The sequence below is a fragment of the Danio rerio genome, chromosome 25, assembly GCF_052040795.2.
Source record: "Danio rerio strain M-AB ecotype USA chromosome 25, GRCz13ab, whole genome shotgun sequence".
NCBI classification, from domain to species: Eukaryota; Metazoa; Chordata; class Actinopteri; order Cypriniformes; family Danionidae; genus Danio; species Danio rerio.
This window is the reverse complement of record NC_141045.1, coordinates 24,342,971-24,359,393: the sequence shown is the minus strand read 5'-3', so window position 1 is coordinate 24,359,393 and position 16,423 is coordinate 24,342,971. Positions and strand designations below refer to the sequence as shown.

Below are 16,423 nucleotides of genomic sequence, written 5' to 3'. Positions count from 1 at the left end.
AATGTAAACGAGTGAGAAGCGTTCGGGAAGGTCATTGCATACTCAAGCAGTTCCTGCTCTTTCAGCCCCGATCAACACATCTCCCCACTCACACAGTCATAAACAATCGCTCTTCCTCCTTCGCGGATGCCTTCCTCCAACACAGATGCATGTACAAAGCATTTCTAAAAGCGCTTTCAGTCTGCCAACTGGAATATTTAGGCTAAACGTCCTTCTGAAAGAACGGGATTATTGAAAAGGCTGTATATGATCCTTGCAGCTGAGGCTATAAATGGCACATTTTTCCAGTCTTGTTACATAATCTGTATTAGTTCCTAGTTTCCTAACGTCACATCCTCTGCTGGCTGTAACATAAACAGGGTCAATATGTAACCTATCCCACATTTCCAATATAGATCCGCTGAGCCAAAATCAATATAAATGCCATTCAGAAAGTATGCAAGGATAAGCATACAGTATGAGCCTAAAGGTTTGTATTAGCCTTATTTTTAATGTTGTTACTTTACTTTGGTAAGCAAGCACAGGTTTGTGCAAAAGACATATAGTTAATCACAAAAAATATATCAGTTTTTGTAATCTATATATGTCCAAATGATATATTTATCATAATGTTTTAAAATGTATAACAAAATATGCAAGCATGCTAAATTTATTACTGACAAAGGAGTAAAACCGAGTGGTTTTAGGGGTCTTTAAAAGTGTCTTTTAATACATACATATATTATTAAATATTTTTTGTCCTAAAAAATTTTGGCAAGATTTCTTGTTGCATTAAGTCGACTTAACTTTTGTTGAAAATTGTATTGGCAATTGTATTATGTTGAAATTGTATGGCAATTTGCTACAGAGCTTTTTGAGTTAACTTAATTTAAATTTAAATTTAAAAGTCAAGTGCACACACACGTTGGCACGCGCTGCAGCGTATGCACACATCTGAGCTCCAGGCAGTCAGCAGGTGTTTTGAGCACAAAACCACAGGTGAGAGCTGTGCGCGTTGGACAGTTCATCAAGAATCTACCGCTAGATCTATTCTCACTTGATTTTTTAAATGTGAAATTTAATTCACATTGTTGTTTATAGCTAACGACATATTCACTGACTTTGGTCTTTTGAATCTTTTACTTGTTCTCAGGTAACGTGTTTTGTCTGAGCTAGGGTTGTAACAATATACCGGTATGACGGTTTACCACGATTTGAACGTGCATGATTATCATACCATGAACAATTGCGTATCAACGGTTTTAACCCTTAAAGATCGAGACAGCCGCCCGCGGCTAAAAATAAGTATTGCTCTTAAATGTTTAATAACTTTTGATCCGCTGATCCGATTCATACAATTCAAAGATTGGCATAAAGAAGAGAATCTCAGCTTTCCAGTGATGTATCACATAACATTCGCGGACTTTCGGAGGCTCCGGAATCAGTGCGGTTACGTCATCAACATTTGACAACGCTGATTTGACAAAGAAACGCTCGTCACTGTGTCTCCGGACAAATCAGACCTGATACATTGATGCATTGTCCCTCCTCCATGCCCAGATTGGTTCAAACTCGCTATATCACAACCAATAAGCATAGGTTTCGCTTTTGTTTGTGGACCAAGCTTTTTGAACAACACGGAATGAGAGATAGGCATACATTTATGCGCGGCTAAATAAAACGCAAAAAAAAGTTTTGCATGAAATAATTCTCATACTAAGTACTTTTGCATGCACATCAGCACAGAAACATGACAAAACAGTGACACAGCAAAGACGAACTGCTGCTCTTGCTGTTTTCAAAAGACGCAAATGAAGATGCAGCTGTTTGTCTGCATTGCAGACAACCATATCCAAATCCATATCGATAGACAACCATATCCATGCTGGCACATAAAACCTAAGGATGTTCCATATTGAATCTAGTTTCGTTATGTAACTATTTATAGTATAGTAAATATTTATATCAATTTTTACTGAGGATTTGCACCATGTTTATTTGGACTTTATTTGGACTTTGACACATTATTTGTTATTTTCTTATTTTTATTTGTTCATTGTAAGTGGTGTTGTTTATAGTAACTAAAAATATATTATTTGGAAAAAGTCAAATTTGCTTCACTGTTCTATTATTTTGTAACATTTGTAACATACCGTATACCGTATACCGCGAAACCGTCAAACCGTGGTATTGTTTTAGACGCTTATCATACCGTGAAAAATTCATACCGTTACAACCCTAGTCTGAGCGTAAAGATAAGTTAATATATTAATTTCTGTAACCACTGATTCTGCACATTTGACTGATTGCCTGCCTTTATTTCTCATACTGTATAAACTTATGGTACGGTATACTTTTATAATGGCCATTTATAAAACTGATTCAGCTGGAGACAGGGTATGTTTTGTATTTTTCACTGGAAATGAAAGGAGGCAGTTATATTACAGGCTCCGTTTTGTTATCAAGATGACGGTCATATAAATATGTACAGTAGCTACACCATGACGCCTCAACATTTTTAGTGTCTGCTAAGATGTTAATATCAAAATTGAAATTATATTATATCATGTTTTCATTTTATTGCTAATAGCAGTGGTCACCAAACTTGTTCCTGGAGGGCCGGTGTCCTGCAGATTTTAGCTCCAACCCTAATCAAACTCACCTGAACCAGCTATTTAAGGTCTTACTAGGTATACTTGAATCATCCAGGCGGGTGTGTTGAGGCAAGTTGGAGCTAAATCCTGCAGGGATACCGGCCCTCCAGGACCGAGATTGGTGACCCCTGCTAATAGTGTATCAACGTAGTCAGGATGGTGTGAATGAGGTATACAAAGTACACTGTTCCCTTTGAAGATTTACCTTACGTGTCCTCGTGAGTTTGTTTTCTGTATCAAACTTGCGAAGTCTGAACTTACAAAGAAAGGATGCAAGACTGAACTTTGTGTAGACTACTTAATATTGAGGGAAAAGCCGCAATCAGATGTTTCTAGATGTCTTTGATTTACACACACTGGGTTTGAGCAGCAGCGTTTTGAAATCAAAACAGCCTCTTCAGAGTTTTTAAAAGCTCTGTTTTCGGCACTCTAAAACTCCACGGTAATGTGGACGAAAGGTGTAATCGTAGCAAAACTTATGCGTTTAAAACGTAATCATTTTAGTGTAAAATTCAACTAAAAACAAAACCCTTTTGGATCAAGGTGCATGGGGCCAAGCTGATGTGCTCACTCTCATCCCCCGGGCTCTGCAATGGTTGCGGAAATTTCAAATTGAACCAAATCAGATGAATACAATTGGCTTAGGATTGGTAAGAAAAATTTGGCAAATACATCAACCAGCAACCTGGTAATTAAAAAAACAAACAACTTGTGCAGCAAGTCGCTGTACAATTTTATTGTATTGTACAAGTTTGAATGTATTACCTCACAAATAATGTTTTTTAACTCTTTTAAAGGCAACCTTTTAGGCTTTTATCCAAATTGTGCCATTTCAGTGACTGTCGCTTTAAATTCAATTGAGATGCAGCTATAAATTCCTGTGTCAGCATAGTGGCAGATACAAAAACAAAACAATTATCGCCCAGGCCTGATCTTTATGTAAATTATCATAGCACATGTGTTTACAATACATATATTTATACTACATGTAGTTGCATTTTGTTTATTGTTCATTTGTCGTGTGTTTGTTTGAATATTGTTGGACAGATAAGAGTATTTTGGCTCATCACTGGCATAATATGAGAACTTGATAAATTTATTGAAGATTTTAGTGTGGCAGCTGCTGTTCAGGTTGCAGCTGGCTTTCATATTCCCTGAGCTTAGTTTGTCCTAACACAGATGTTTCCTGTTTCATTAATGTCATTTAATGGTAGAAACTTATGCAAATGCAGATGTAAAGTGCTAATGTGTAGCAACAATGTACATCCTTAATGTATTTTTAATTTATTTGCATGACTATGGTAATAACAAACCAAGATACTCTTGGAAGTTAGATGTTAATGTTTGTGCCATTAATCTGAACGTTACAATTCAGATTGCAAAGTGTAAACATGACATTAGCACACTAAACTAACTTGTTAAGCAAGTTTCTCTTCACACTGTTGATTGGCCATGACAGGAGTCTTGAACCTTTTTTCAGCAAAGAGCCTTAGCAAATGCATTTTTTAAAGAGCCATTTGGATGTGTGTGTGTATATATATATATATATATATATATATATATATATATATAATCAAAAATGCCTCCTTTAAAAATGCATTTACTACTGTATTACTATAAATTACTAAAAATATTATTGTATTACTACTACTAATATTATATTCTTATTTGTAATATTACTATAAATAATCAGGTTTAAACAAAACCTTAATTTATGTCTATGACCAACTCAAAAAAAAAAAAAAAAAGAAACAAATGAAGCATCACATGTTGGTAAAGTCCATGGATGAAAAAAGAATAATTTATAGTATTTAAATTTTCACCATCGACGCTTATGAATGTTTGAATTTAAGTTCGAATAGTAATAGAAATAGAAAATAGAAATAGAAATGTAGGTTGTTTGTCCTTTATTGGGGTCGCAATTCAAGTTTAGCCACGCTGACACAAACACACATTGATCGAAACGTCCGTTTATTGTCAACTGAGTTCTTATTCATTGTGCTGTATAAAATTACAGTTAAGAAGGGCAATTTAATTGTATTTTCGATAAGAAACTGATTTTTAGTGATGGTTATAATTTTTTAAATGGTAAAGTAATATTGAAGGAAGACCGCTGGAGAGCCAGATATTTTTGGTCAAAGAGCCACATGTGGCTCGAGAGCCAAAGGTTCCCTACCACTGGGCCAAGACATCATTTATTTGAAAAAGCAAACTGACTGACATCTCAAGTTCACTTTGTACATTTGCATTAATTTAATGCAAAACGCATAGTAAAGCACTCAACAATTGTGGTCTGAAAAATTTCAGAACATAAAGTGACGTATATCAGCATCCATGATAAAAGCAAAGAGTCAGTTTAAACATTTGTAGAGAGGTTGAACAATAGAGCACTTTAAATTTGTGTTAGTTTGTTAGTCTTGAAAAATATTGGAAAGACTTTTACCATAAGATTTCTTTTCTTATCTTTCGTTAACAATTGTTCATTAATTTATTTTAATTTTAGAATTATATTTAGATGATGGGCGACGCAGTGGCGCAGTAGGTAGTGCTGTCGCCTCACAGCAAGAAGGTCACTGGTTGGAGCCTCGGCTGGGTCGGTTGGCATTTCTGTGTGGAGATTGCATGTTCTCCGTGCGTTCGTGTGGGTTTCCTCTGGGTGCTCCCGTTTCCCCCACAGTCCAAAGACATGCGGTACAGGTGAATTGGGAAGGCTAAATTGTCTGTAGTAAATGAGTGTGCGTGGATGTTTCCCAGAGATGGGTTGCGGCTTGAAGGGCATCCACTGTGATAAGTTGGCGGTTAATTCCGCTGTGGCTACCCCGGATTAATAAAGGGACTAAGCTGACAAAAAATAAATGAATGAATGAATTATTTAGAGGATTTTTTTCAAATGTATGTTTACATTATTAAAATGTATAAATATTAAAATGTTCATTAGGGCTGCATGATATTGGGAAAATATGACATTGCAAAATTTTATTTTTCTGCAATATATATTGCAAAATAAATTACTTTAATAGGTCTATTTTGAATTCATTAGTTTAGTTTGATTGGGGGATTATATCATTTGCATAAAAATTGTTAAACTAATTTTAAGCATTTATGAAAACAATGGATCAAAAATACAAGTGGAAAAAGGTGCTTTACCATTTTCTCAGGAGTCTTAATAGTATTCAGCTACAGAAATTGAATAATAAAAAGTAAAACAACTCTGAATAGTCTTTATCACATTAATAATTCTAGAAATTTCCCCTTTAATAAAGTTACAAACTCTAACATTTCTAATATTGCTTTAAACTCACTGAAACTGAAATGCTCACACAAACACAGGCCTTAAAAAGATGTGCAAGTAATAGTTTTTTACTTTGCAATTGTAGTTCCTGGAAAACTGTAATATCAAATTAACATAGCAGATCCTGAAATATCACCATTGCTAAAATGATATATTGTGCAGCCTTAATGTTTATGTTTATTTACAGTAAAATTGAGCTGATGTCGGTTATTGGTCTTGTCAAAAATTATTATTGCTTTATTATTGATAATCCTGCATTAATTCATAAATAACCATGAACAAAAAAATGAAGTGCTGAATTAAACCAAAAGAAATAAAGTTCTTGATACAGTAACCATCAAGTAACCAACAAATTTTAGCAGCTAGTTCCCTGCAACTTTCACATGGTCGCCCACTGAAGCTACGCAAAGCTGCGCCCGGTCAGTACCTGGATGGAAGACCACATGGGAAAGCTAGGTTGCTACCAGAAATGGTGTTTGTGAGGCCAGCACGCAACCTGCGGTCTGTGTGGGTCCTAATGCCCCAGTATAGTGACGGGGACTGTATACTGCTCAGTGAGCGCCGTCTTTCGGATGAGACGATAAACCGAGGTCCTGACGCTCCAGGGTCGTTAAAAATCGGGGAGTTTAACCCCGGCATTCTATCCAAATCTGCCCACTGGCCTCTGTCCATCATGGCCTCCTAACCCTCCCTATATCATAATTGGCTTCATCACTCTGTCTTCTCTCAAACAATCAGCTGGTGTCTGGTTTGCAGTTTGGCACAAAATAGCTGCCGTCGCGTCATACAGGTGCACACTGGTGGTGGTTGAGGAGATTCCCCCCATTGTGTAAAGCACTTTTAGTGCCCAGAAAAGCTCTAAATAAATGTAAAGAATTATTATTAATAAATTTGCCTTACGTGATTCTCAGTCTTTCAAAATGAGTATTTAAAATGTATTATTCATTTATTATTAAAGACAAATGGAAGGATTACAAGGTTAGATATTCTGACTTTTTAAAAGACTATGACATTTTTTTTAGACCAAAAATCATATATTTATCTGTCAAAAAGTTATGTTGAGAGTTATGCTGTCTTAACACTTATTTAACAGACAATGCATGACATCATGACAAGGATCATTTCCTCATGCATACTTGTTTCAGTTGAAAATATTCGTGACGTATTTATTCACATTCTCTCTTCAGCTTTTTGTTTGGTAATCATTGTAATCATAATGTTTGCACATATACTGAGCGGGAACAAACTTGTTTTTGTTCTGTGTAGTTTTCCTTACAAGAAACATCAAATCATGTGATGAAAATACTAAATGAGATGTGTATTACCTATTAAAGGAACACTCAACTTTTTTTGGAAAAAAGGCTCATTTTACAACTCTCTTAAAGTTGGACAGTTGATTTTTGTAATTTTTTTTATGCATTCAGCTGATCTTTGGGTCTGACGGAAGCACTTTTAACTTAGCATAGCATAGATCGTTGAATTGGATTAGATCGTTAGCATCTCACTCAAAAACTACCAGAAAATAGTGGAAATAGTACTGAAAAATTTTACTCAAGTAAAAGTATCATTACTATGTCCAAAATTTAGTGCAAGTAGAGTAAAATTATCTGTTGTAAATATTACTCAAAATATGAGAAGGAGCCCTTTTAAAAGTACTCATGTGAGTAGTGAGTATTACACTGTCAAATGCTGATGTGATTATATGCAATATGTGCATGTGCGCGTAAACGTAACATTCTGTAGTGCATTTAGTTCTTGTTTAAGATTATTTGGCGATTTCATCCCAGTAGGCACAGGATATCAACATGACGTCAAATTGATGTTGTACACCAATGTCATGGGACATTGCATTTTGTTTGGAGGAAAAATAGAGTTGACGTCAGAACCCAACATCAGGCCAAAGTCAATGTCCAATGTCGGACTGACATTACATTTTGGTTACTTTTCAACACAACCTAAAAACAACCAAATATTAACGTCTTATGTTACAGCTTTACGTTGTGTGGATGTTACCACTATGACGTCTATCAAACGTTGGATGTTGGTTTTCATACGTGACGAATAAATATCAATATTTGGCGTCAATATGACGTTGGTTTAAGATGTTGACTCGTTGTTGGATTTTGGTCACTTTCCATCACAACCTAAAATCAACAAAATATCAATGTTGTTTCACGTAGTTACTGAACATGAAAATAATACGTTTCAATCCATCTAGTTTAATGCGCATTTTAAATATGCGCATAAAATATGGTTGATGGAAACGCTATGATGCGCATCAATTTTGAAAATACACATAAAAAAATATGCGCTTAACTGAGTAGGAAAAACTTTTATTTTCGATAAGATGTGCATAAACTACAATGGAAACACTTTTACTAAACAAATTCCAGTATGCGCATTAGAAAAGTCATGCAATTTTTGTTTTAAGAGGTCATGTGATGAAAACAATGTGTGTAAATTTATAAATCAGCCGGCTGAGAAAACTATAAAACATCTGAAATGTTGTTTTGGTCATTCTAAAACGCCTGAATTGTTTCAGTTTTAGTGTTATTGTATTATTCTTGACCTCTAGAAATAACATTGTCTGTGCTCAGTGCCTTACACATTCAAAAGCCACCACACGTTCACTGGGTTTAAGGATTGCCTTCTGAGGTGAAAGTCATTTATTAAATAAAGAAAAGATTCACACTGCTTCTCCTACCACCGCAAATTCCGTTTTTACTGTTGATATTTGGAGCTAATTAATCAGTAAGTGATGATTTTCACTTGTTGGATGGAAACGCTGCTTTATTTGCATGTCTTTTATGATATAATCCAGTTTTGCACATAAAGCTTATTCGCGTTTTTGGATGGAGGCAAAGCTACTGTGAGTAAAGATTTTGAACATCTTCTTGGACAATTTTAAAGATTCCAAGTGGTTTGCTGCACTTCATAAAGTGCCGATGTCTTTAAATTGTTTATTATGATGCGATTTACTATCTGTGTGTGATATGATTAGACAAGAATCGCAGGAATGGTTTTTCTACTGAGTAGAAAAAACAAAGTAGTGCCTGCAGGTTGAAGGAAAATAGTGGAGTAAAAGTAATGATACAGCACAAAACATTTAGTCAAAATGAGAGTAAAAGTGTACGTTTTTAAAACTACTTAATAAATTACAATTCCTGTGAAAAACGACTCAATAACAGTAATTTGAGTATTTGCATATTGTTACTTTACACCACTGTTGTTGACAAAGTACTCTCTAAAATAAAACAATTAAAAAATTGTTCCTTTGTTTTTTTTCTCCAGACACCATGTGCACCTTGATGTCTCTTGGTGGCCCGTGGCAGTGATTTAATCACTGATTCACCACCTCTGCCTTGATTGTGGTTGTGAGCACCCCCTCATCCAGAGAGGGCTTCTGGGAGTCTCCATGGCGGGGGAGAAGAGCCGTCGCAGTGCCATGGACATCAAGCGTCTGGCAGGCCTGCTGCAGCGGGGAGCCGGACGACTGCTGGTCATAGACAGTCGAACATTCTCGGAGTACAATGCCTCGCATGTGCATGGTGCCATCAATGTTTGCTGCTCCAAGCTGGTCAAGAGGAGGCTTCAGCAGGACAAGGTGTCGGTTACCGAGCTCCTCCAACCCAACGGAAAGGTCAAGGTATCAAGTGTGTGTGTCTGAAGGAGTGTGTGGGTAGTTTATGTAACTGAGAATTGAGGGTGGCATCAAAAAGGTTGATGTCGGCAAGCGGACAGCTGCAAGCTTTTGAAGGGGTTGGTTTACAATGCTGGACTTCACAAGCATGTCGCTTCGCAATATTAAAATCAAGTAATGTTTGCTTGTGAACATCCATTAAAGAGTCCCCGATTTTGGCACCAGCTTGCAAGATCTGCTGTCAAATTCTTATGCACGCACAGTATTTGACACCTCTTCATCTAAAATGATTTTGTAATTAGGTGTAGTAGTCGACGGTCAGTTTGAAGTCAAAGAGTCTAGATCAGGGGTCTTGATGTTTTCTAACTCGCAGCTATCCTTGCTTCCTCATTCGTAAATTTAGAAAACCAGTGCAGGTTTATTGGTTATCTGAAATAGGAGACTCGAGTTTTCCATGACTTCTACATTGAATATGACATAATTTTTTCTTCTCGACTGGCATGCCAAGTCTTTATATTTTTAGACACTCTGTGAAACTGACAGAACTCTTAGGGGGAAATCCAACCACCAACAGATGTCACGTAAAACTCCATGCCATGCTTGATGAGGTCAATGCCGAAATCTGATCCGCCTTTATTGCGCACCTCTCTTTCTGAAAAAATGGCACCAAACAGGGAATGCTGTGTAATTTTTAGGATTACCAGTGAAAAACACTTGTGCGTACTGCAGAGGCATGGTATATTGAAGTAGACTTCTTTTTTGATTGACCCAAGCTGAGCATTAGAATGGGTCAGAAAGGTGATTTAAGTGACTTTGAACGTGGCATGATTGTTGCTGCCTGATGGGCTGATCTGAGTATTTTAGAAACTGCTGATTTACAGGGATTTTCATGTACAACCATCTCTAGGACTTACAGGGAATGGTCCGAAAAAGAGGAAATTCGGCAGTTCTTTGGGTGCAAATGCCTTGATGATGCCATGTCACCCTGCAGCCCAAGACCGGTTACTCACTGAAGCTAAGCAGGGCTGAGCCTGGTCAGTACCTGGATGGGAGACCACTAGGGAACACTAGGTTGCTGTTGGAAGTGGTGTTAGTGAGGCCAGCAGGGGGCGCTCAACCTGTGGTCTGTGTGAGTCCTAATGCCCCAGTAAAAGTGAAGGGGACACTACACTGTCAGTGGGCGCCGTCTTTCGGATGAGACGTTAAACCGAGGTCCTGACTCTCTGTGGTCATTAAAAATCCCAAGGCACTTCTCGTGAAAGAGCAGGGGTGTAACCCCGGTGTCCTGGCCAAAGTCCCTCTATCGGCCCTTAACATCATGGCCTCCCAATCATCCCCTCTCTACCGAATTGGCTCTATCACTGTCCCTCTACTCCACCAATAGCTGGTGTGTGGTGAGCGCACTGGCGCCGTTGTCCTGTGGCAGCCGTCGCATCATCCAAGTGGATGCTGCACACTGGTGGTGGTGTGGAGAGACCCCCCCTCATGATTGTGAAGCGCTTTGGGTGTATGGCCATACACAATAAATGCGCTATATAAATACACACATTACATTACATTACATGCCAGAGGTCAGAGAAGAATGACCGAACTGATAAAAAGGGTAACATTAACTGAAACAACTACTTGTTACAACCAAGGTATGCAGAAGATCATCTCTGAATGCACAACACATCAAACCTTGAGGCAGATAGGCTACAGCAGCAGAAGACCACGCTGGGTGCCCACTCTTGTCCAATTCGCAAAGACTCACCAAAATTTGACAAAATAAGATTGTCAACACCACAACCTACCTGAGTGTCTTTGCTGACCATGTCCATTCCTTTATGACCACAGTGCACCCATCTTCTGGTGGCCACTTCCAACAGGATAACGCACCATGTCATAAAGCGCAAATCATCTCAGATTGTTTATTGAGCATGAGAATGAGTTCACTGTCCACAGTCACCAGACCTCAATCTAATAGAGCACCTTCGGGATGTGGTGGAACTGGAGATTCGCATCATGGATGTACAGCTGACAAATCTGCAACAATTGCGTGATGTTATCATTTCAATGTGGACCAACATATCCAAGGAATATTTCCAGTATCTTGTTGAATCTATGCCACAAAGGATTAAGGCAGTTCTGAAGGCAAAAGGGGTCCAACCCAGTACTAGTAAGGTGTACCTAATAAAGTGACCAGTTTACTCTTATTTATATATTACTTAATGTATCTGTTGTTTTCAAATAGCAATGGGCCCTGGGTATGACATCATCTGGCTCTTTGTGCTATTTGTTTCCCAAAAATGGGCACTTTGATTGGGTTCTTCTGGCCAAAACCAGTTCCATCTGAACTTAACAGAGTGTCACTGTTTTCTTGGGTCACTCTTTCGCTTCAGTCCCCATTACTTTTCACAGCCGGGCCTAGAGGCTGTGTGGCTTTTATTATGTCCCTCAGTAAAGAGGATAACGCTCGTGATTAATGCAAGTTGTGGATAAAGCTGGAGCTATCTGGGTGTAAGTGGGGGGAGGTGGGACGGGGCGAATTCTGAAAACTCTTTGTTATTGGATGAGCATGACATCATAATCTTTAGAGTGGCCACTGGCAGAGCGCTAGCGGAGCACGTGCAAATCGTCTACATGACTAGTGCAGGATCCAGACAAACACTACCCCCTTCATCCCCCCCTACTGCTTTGGATAGCTGCCATTGCCAGAAGTTGTGGCATCAGTGTGTGAGCTGAAAGTAACGACATCACCGCAACCAAAGGCCACCAGTGTGGTCCATTGTGAGTGAGAATAAAGGAAGGAAGTGAAAGAGGGTATTAATGGATGGGCAGCACACATCCACGCTGAGATAATGCCTGAGGTCCCCCATGGCTCTGTGTTCGGCCCATTTCAGATTACATCAGCGGAAGGCACCATATGCACCAATTGCCTGGCCTGCATTGTAAATGGGTCAGTGTTAAGTGCAGCAGATAGAGTGCAATGGTACAGGAGCAGGACTTCCTCTGCAGCAACGAACGGTCTTGGCTTATGCTAATCTGTGCTACTGAATGTTCCATTGAGCTGGTCCTGACAGATGGCTATGCAGTCGCCCAGAGCGAAGACAGCCAAATAGGCAGATCTGAAGGATGTACTAGGGATTGAACGATGGCCTAGGAAAGGAAGCTTATTCCTTAAATCACATTTTTTTTTTATTTCACATGTAGAAACAAACAGATTCAGATCAGGATGTTTTGTTTGTGGAAAATTCAAGATACAGTAATAGGCCGATCTTGGCAGAGAATTGACATTTACATTTTCACTGAATATGATTTTCCCCACCGCCCCAACCACTGACCATGATTTTGACTCAAAACAAATCGCTGCACTGGGCCCGGAATATCCAGCAGTACCACTATGCATTGTTATATGGATGGTGTCTTAATGTACAAGTAGCTAAAACTCGCTCATTCAGAACAGGGAACCCCAGTGGATGTGCAACGACTTTAATTATAAGGTAAACACAAAACAAAAGTTTCCATCTGGTGCTCCTTCACAGGACTCGACACTTGGAAACACTCGTTCCATTGGGCTTGTGGCTCTCAGCACTGCCTACACTCGTCACCACTACAAAGCCAACCAATCACAGAGCTTGCGCTATGCGTCATTGCAATGTGTAGTTCCATTTTTTAAGAGATGCGTGTCAGTGACCATATGCGTGCACTTGACACAGAAGTATAAATCAGCCTTTACAGTTATGGTTTCAGTATGGTTCAGTATATGATATATTTAGTGAAAAAAAGTAAAAGCATAAAAAAATACAATATCGCAAAGATACAACTAAAATAAACAGTACTTAAACAGTTTTTCACATATCTAACACTAGCTTTCAGGTACCAAAACTGAATAACATATAATAAATAGGGATGTCCCGATCTGGTTTTTTGCCCTTGAGTGTGAGGCTGAGTCATTTCATTTTGAGTGTCTACTGAAAGCGAAACTCTACCGATCTACCAATACCGATCTGATACTTCTATAAAACATTAGAAAAAAATAATAAGAGCAAAGAAACAGATCCAAGATGTTCCTTATATTTTATTCACCTTATTTCAACATTTAACAACTCTGTTAACATACAGAGCGCTTCTGTGAGGTAGCTTAAACAATCAAGTAATAATTAACATAAATTCTCCACTTTTTTTAGGACTTTAGTGCAACAGTAAACATAAAAAAAAAATGATATACAAACAAATTGCACCTTAAAATACAACCTAAAATACCCAGCAGGCAATCCCAAGTTTACATATCTCAGAGTTTGCTATGGAAATGTTTATAATTCTTCCAGACCGCAGACATACTTGCGCTTTCCACTTCAAGCTGCTTGTGTTGTAATTTGCCAGCATTTAACCAACAACATCTCTGCAACAAAATGATGTCATGCCGCACAAGTTGCTGATTCAAGAAAGAGGTTCACCTATGTGCCACCACATAACTATAGATGTGTTAAAAATAATGAGTATATATATATATATATATATATATATATATATATATAAATATATACTGAAACTCTGTGATGGGACCTGATTTCCAATCACATGATCGGATCTGTACATCCCTAATATAAATTAAACAGATGTTAAAACTTATTGAGCTGTATAGCTATTCTGTTTCGTTATGTTTTATGCTTGATTAAAAGCACAGAATTAATAAAAGATTTTCCACAGCACACTGAGAAAGTCACAGACAACACACAATTCCTCGAACGTTTACGTTACGTTTTAAGGCAGAGCCATATGAATACTGGTCAAGCCTGGCACATTGACAATGTTAAAACTATTGGACATAATTAAGTTTTACAGAAGCTTAATTTGCACGTTGGATCAAATCCATTAATTTTCAGATGAGGTCACTTCTCAAGTGATATTCTGATTTGATGATTTGGGATTAGGTACTTGTTTCAGTGGCATTTTTTTAGAGATTTTTTTTCCAGACCTTTAGCTATCTTCATAAAATTCCTTACCTTTGCAACACTGACAGTTATTGAACTGAACTGAATCAACGTTAAACTTCATTGAGGTTAATAATCCCAAAAAGAAATCTTCCACTGCACATTTCAATTGAAATTTGTGTCATATTTAGAACAAATTAGATTAGCACTGATATTTACCTGTTATTTAAATGAAGAACAATTATGTATAAAAGCTACATTATATTAGATAAATATGACCTTGCTTCTAAAATCACTCCAGCACTAAAGAACTGTACTGTAGCATCCAAACATGTATGCTGATGTGAAAAATAACTCCTGCATAGTTGACCGTGTCCTGATATGTCCACTAAACGTGTAAAGGGATGGAGAACATACTTGTCAACAAGTTAAACGATAACAAATGAGCCTGTCGAGAACCGAATGGCACCAGTCAAACAGTCACACATGATATGTGTCCACACAGGTCATTTTTAATATCTTGCTGATGTCACAACATGTAATTGTGTTACAGATATCTGCATCAACCTTGGGAATATCGTGTGGCTCTTGGAAAATGTAGCTTTTCCACAGACTCGTCTTTGTGGGTGACACCTAACTATTACTGAGCCTCTCTTTGTGCCTTGCTTTAGTATTAAGTGGGTACCTAATTACACCCCAAAGCACTGGCACACAGGATTTTCGAGGTGTCGCTGACTATATTTGGAATATTTTTTCTGCTGCATATTTAAAAGTATGTCCATATTTCTTTATTATGCAGTATATACACTATCTAACACTAGCTTTGCCTTGCTTTAGTATTAAGTGGGTACCTAATTACACCCCAAAGCACTGGCACACAGGATTTTCGAGGTGTCGCTGACTATATTTGGAATATTTTTTCTGCTGCATATTTAAAAGTATGTCCATATTTCTTTATTATGCAGTATATACACTACCTGACAAAAGTCTTGTCGCCTATCCAAGTTTTAGAAACCACAAATAATAACTTGACTTCAAGATGATCATTTGGTATCAGAGGTGGCTTATATAAAAGGCTAAAGCCTTTAGGTTACTTATTTTACCAAAGTAAAATATGATCATGCATTGATTTTTTTTTTTTATTATTTGATTAGGATAGTTTGCAGAGTCAAAAGTATTGTTACTTAACAGAAATAATGTACAGTATAGAATATAAAGTCATGTGAAATGGCAAAGAAAGCCTTCTTGCAGGACTCCCAGAGTTCATTAAGATGCTTTGGATTCATCTTCAATGCCTCCTCTTTCAACTTACCCCAGACATGCTCAATAATGTTCATGTTTGGTGACTGGGCTGGCCAATCCTTCTTTGCTTTCAGGAACTTTGATGTGGAAGCTGAAGTATGAGAAGAAGTGCTATGCTGCTAAAGAATTTGCCCTCACCTGTGCTTTGTAATGTAATGGGCAGCTCAAATGTCTCTACCTCAGGCTGTTGATGTTGCCATCCTCTCTGCAGATCTCTCGCACGCCCCATACTGAATGCAATTCATCATTTTCAAATCATGATTTTTTCCTTTACCAAACTTAACTGATTTCTGTGAGAATCTTGGCTCCATGCAGGTTTCAATAGGTTGTTTGCAGTATTTGTGATGATTGGGATGCTGTTCAACAGATGATTCATCTAAAAAATCTACCTTCTGCCACTTTTACAAATTATCAACTAGAAGTCAAGTTATTATTTGTTGCTTTTACAACTGGATTGACAACAAGAGTTCTGTCAGGTAGTGTACTGTAGACTAGTGGTTCTCAAAGTGGGGGTCGGGACCCCGAGGGGTTGTGGGACAATGAAGGGGGGTCAACTGGTGATTTCCAAAAATTTATTTATTTTTGTTAAACCATAAGAATTACCATATTTTATCCATAACCTACTAAAGAAGCAAAAATA

At 37.8% G+C, this 16,423-nt stretch overlaps 1 protein-coding gene across 2 annotated transcripts in view; it reads left to right on the top strand.

The window, feature by feature from the left end:
- The window catches only part of dusp8a (dual specificity phosphatase 8a), a 73,329-nt gene that overhangs the window by 12,679 nt on the left and 44,227 nt on the right, over positions 1 to 16,423 (top strand). For both annotated transcript variants that reach the window (XM_087310520.1, NM_200880.1), the window contains 1 exon segment: positions 9,217 to 9,571. In XM_087310520.1, the coding sequence (XP_087166646.1) occupies positions 9,341 to 9,571 (231 nt within the window). In that variant the 5' untranslated portion in view covers positions 9,217 to 9,340.